Source organism: Prunus avium, chromosome 1, assembly GCF_965620075.1.
Source record: "Prunus avium chromosome 1, drPruAviu1.hap1.1, whole genome shotgun sequence".
Classification (NCBI taxonomy): Eukaryota; Viridiplantae; Streptophyta; class Magnoliopsida; order Rosales; family Rosaceae; genus Prunus; species Prunus avium.
Genome location: NC_142284.1, coordinates 12,625,027 through 12,628,721, shown reverse-complemented (window position 1 = coordinate 12,628,721; position 3,695 = coordinate 12,625,027). Strand labels below are relative to the sequence as shown.

At 35.3% G+C, this 3,695-nt stretch overlaps 1 protein-coding gene across 1 annotated transcript; it reads right to left on the bottom strand.

The window, feature by feature from the left end:
• LOC110767481 ((R)-mandelonitrile lyase 1-like) lies at positions 1-2,044 on the bottom strand. The gene is made up of 3 exons (XM_021971030.2): positions 1,390-2,044; positions 387-1,230; positions 1-268 (listed from the first exon to the last, which is right to left on the bottom strand). The coding sequence occupies exons 1-3, from the start codon at positions 2,036-2,038 to the stop codon at positions 235-237; spliced, it is 1,527 nt and encodes a 508-aa protein (XP_021826722.2). The 5' UTR covers positions 2,039-2,044; the 3' UTR covers positions 1-234.
• Positions 2,045-3,695: the final 1,651 nt, after the last annotated feature.

Genomic DNA, 3,695 nt, shown 5'->3' with positions numbered 1-3,695 from the left:
AACAATACAAATTGGTCCAAGCCGCCTGAGGTCGATTTGGTCATCGGATCAGGCCCTAACCTTGCATATCTAAACGACCTCTGCGAAACTTTATCTGTAGCTTGTATGTGTACTCCAGTAATTAATTCGATAACTCAAATGATACAAGTAAATATAACCACCCTATTCACCTTATTCAGTAAGAAAACACTACACAATGGTGAAATTATTGTATGAATAACATGCCTTGCAAGCTTATCTTTCTTTCAGCATCTTAACGCCAATATACCTGCCCAAAGCACAAAAATTGAAGGGGAGATTTCATCACGAAAAAGCCATAGATATATTCAGACTCAGTATGTTAATATTATTTAGTTAAATATTGCTCTCTTTATTATATAGCATACCTGCCCAACATCATGAGGGTGGCTTGGGGATTGGTCCCTGGTGAGAACTTGACTGTGGATCCATCAACAACACGTAAGGCATTGATCCCCTTGACTCGTAAATCCCCATCAACCACCTTTCCCACAAGGCATCCCCCATGGTAGTGCCAAAATGAGGCCACTGTCTCTCGACAAAATGTTTCCACGGATGCGGTATCTGTAAGGTTCATTGGTAATGGTGGCCCGAAGAGGTTGAAACCATCTATGCCCGGCAAATCTTGAGCCTTAAATGGTTTCAACGAATTTGTGCTTAATAAATCACCAACCTTCCTTGTGGCACTAACACAACGAGCAAGATCCAGCGGTTTTGCAAAGTAGTTGAAGCGGACATTTGGACCAACTTTGACATCATAGGACGACTGCAGCCTAAGCGAACCATAGGATAAGGGTCCTGGAATTTTGTACACAATTTGTCCGAAAGTTGAATTTATCTTTGTGGAGAAAGATGGATCAGGAAAAACACTAAAGGGTGGAGTAGAAAATGGCAACCCCGAGAAAGTCTCTACGTAGAAATCGCTTGTGATACCAACAATCTGTGCACTAGAGGCATCTAGTTGAAATGGAGGCAAAATTGTGATGTAATTACGAGGATTATCACGCATAAACTGTCCAATGTAAGGCTCGGGGTGAACAACTGGGATTTTGATAGATGAAAGGTAGGACTCTGGGCCAACACCACTAAGTAGCAGGAGTTGAGTGCTTCCAATTGCTCCGGCACTCAATATAACCTCTCCCTTACCACGTATGAAGGCCTTATGTGACCTCCCTTTAGAATCACTATACACGATTCCTCTAGCAGACAAACCTGCATGGTTAGAACAGATAGTAGTTATTATCGAATTTTTGAAAACCGAAGATATCAATTAACTCTAAATCTAATGGTATTTCTCTCCTGTAAATGTTCGAATACCCTGCTCCATTAACAAAGAAATTAAAGTAAAAGATGCAAATATATGAAACATACTTGGTGCGTTGGAAGAGAATATGATTCTCTCTACTGTGGCATGAACTGCAACTCGCAAGTTCTTTGGGTTTCCTAGATTAAGCAATTCCACAGCTCCATGTCTCCTTCCCTGATTGTCGAAAAGAGTACCCGTGACCTTAGTTCCTGGAATGTGATTTAAATTATATCCGTTATCTGGACGAACACCAGCCTCTAACAAACCTTCCTTCACAACAGATTGCCAACGTGACACATTCGGGGGGGATATGATAGTATTTTCAACCCAATGATAGGCCTTGCTAACCAAATCCATGTCCCATTCAATTCCTGAGTTTCCATAAAAGTCTTTATCGGCTCTAGAGTATATACCAATGTTTATCATGCTTGACCCACCAAGAACCCTGCCTCTTACATTAGCCACACCATCTTCGGATGTGAACCTTTCAGCTGGCGTCTTTCCATCGTCTTCTAGCATGAGAGTTGTAAGAATCTCATCTTGACGCAGAACACTTGGATATGCACTTGGAACACTGCCCTTTTCTAGCAGGAGCACCGAGTACTTTGCTGATAAAGTTGCTGCTAATGGGCAACCTGCTGTACCCCCTCCAACTACAATGTAGTCGTACACTTCTTCTAATGGCAGATCAGTGGAATTATAGACAAATTTCATGTAGCTTAAATCTGCAAAATATGAAGAGATGGAAGCAATTGATTGTGTCAGGAGAACTGTTTGTTATGATGCTATATTTTTTTTTTTGGGCCATATAATACCAGTATATGCTATCTCCTTTTCTCTTTTTCCTTTCTGCCATTTTTGTTTTTTTGGAAGAATTAGAGTGATTCCCTTGAGAATAGTTAGTATATAACCGGACGGGAAAAAGTAGTTTTAAAAATACGGTGAAAATTTCATGTATTATGTAATTTTATAATCTATATATATAAAGCAAAAGACAGAGAATGGTGAAACATTCAAAATACCAGAAAATGCCCTTAGTTAATGCAAACATTATGAATTGAAATTATTAATTAAATGAGGATAATATGGTAAATTCACACTTTTTCATATTTAAAAAAATTAAAATTAAAAGGAAAATCGGATAATGGATCCTATTTTTATGAAAAACAACTACCCATTATCTTTTTTAATTCTAAAATAAAATAAATTTTTTTATAAAAAAAGCCTCTCGCATAATATTATTTATTTCAATTTATTAATGTATGTTATTTATATTCAATAATATGTGAAATACGTTATTTTTTCATGTATTATTAAAAAATTTATAAAAAATACATGTAATAAAAATGTGTATTTGATATGTGTACCCTAAACGAAAATATTTTGAAAAAAAAAAAAAAAACTTAAGTACGTGTATGATACGAGTATTCATCAAAGTTGGGTGTTTAATTAAAAAAAAAATAATGTTTATGTTTTTCCTTAGGAAAAGTATTTCAAATACATACTTATGTAAAAACATTGTAGGTAAAATATACTCGTAGGTACATTGATATAAATGTTATCACACAATTCATATATATATATATATGAATGTACCTATAAATTTGTATTTGTATTTGTATATCAAAATAATGTACCAAATAATAAACGGACTAAAATAAATTTGTATCTGACTTCCCTTTTGTTAAATTTGTTTTCCAAAACTGATTTCAAGATACATGATGAATTATTGAGGAAATAGTGATTTACCATGATGAGATGGAGTGGCGAATGATTGAACCTCAGATTGAGGGTAGAAGACAGACAGGTACAAAAGAAATACTACAACACCAATTCTTGACTTTTCCATGTCTTTTTAGCCAGGCTCACGTTTTTTCTCCTGAAAAATTCAGAAGCAGTTTCAACAGCTTTTCAAGTAAAAAAGAAAATCGAACGAATAAAGACAAAGACAAAAAGTAAAAAAACATTCTTTTTGTCAAAGACAGATTTCAAGACAGTATACGTCCTGTTTTTCTTCATATTTTCTTCCCTTGCATGGAGTTTCTAGATTGTAACACTATAGACCCTAGAGGGCACATCAAAATTAGCGACAGTAATTTGAAATTGAAAAACAAAGTCAAATTTTGAAATTAGCGACAACATCAGTCTAACTTTTTTTAAATTTGAACTTTGTTATAAAGTCCAAATTAATCATTTCCTTTAAGTCACTCCATCCCATAATTGAACATTATGATATCAACAATCAAATTGAATTAGCCAAAGTGAATTCTTCATGAACCAGGAGCCCGATAACACAGGTTAGCTACATGGAAACACCAGCCACCGAAATCATAATCAAATACCGTCGTACTTCAATTTCGGTGTCTCAAAC

Coding starts and splice junctions, on each gene's coding strand:
- LOC110767481 (XM_021971030.2), bottom strand. CDS start 2,038: ATGAAATTTGTCTATAATTCCACTGATCTGCCATTAGAAGAAGTGTAC. Junction 1,231..1,389: donor ATTCTCTTCCAACGCACCAA/GTATGTTTCATA, acceptor CTAACCATGCAG/GTTTGTCTGCTAGAGGAATC. Junction 269..386: donor ACCCTCATGATGTTGGGCAG/GTATGCTATATA, acceptor TGCTTTGGGCAG/GTATATTGGCGTTAAGATGC.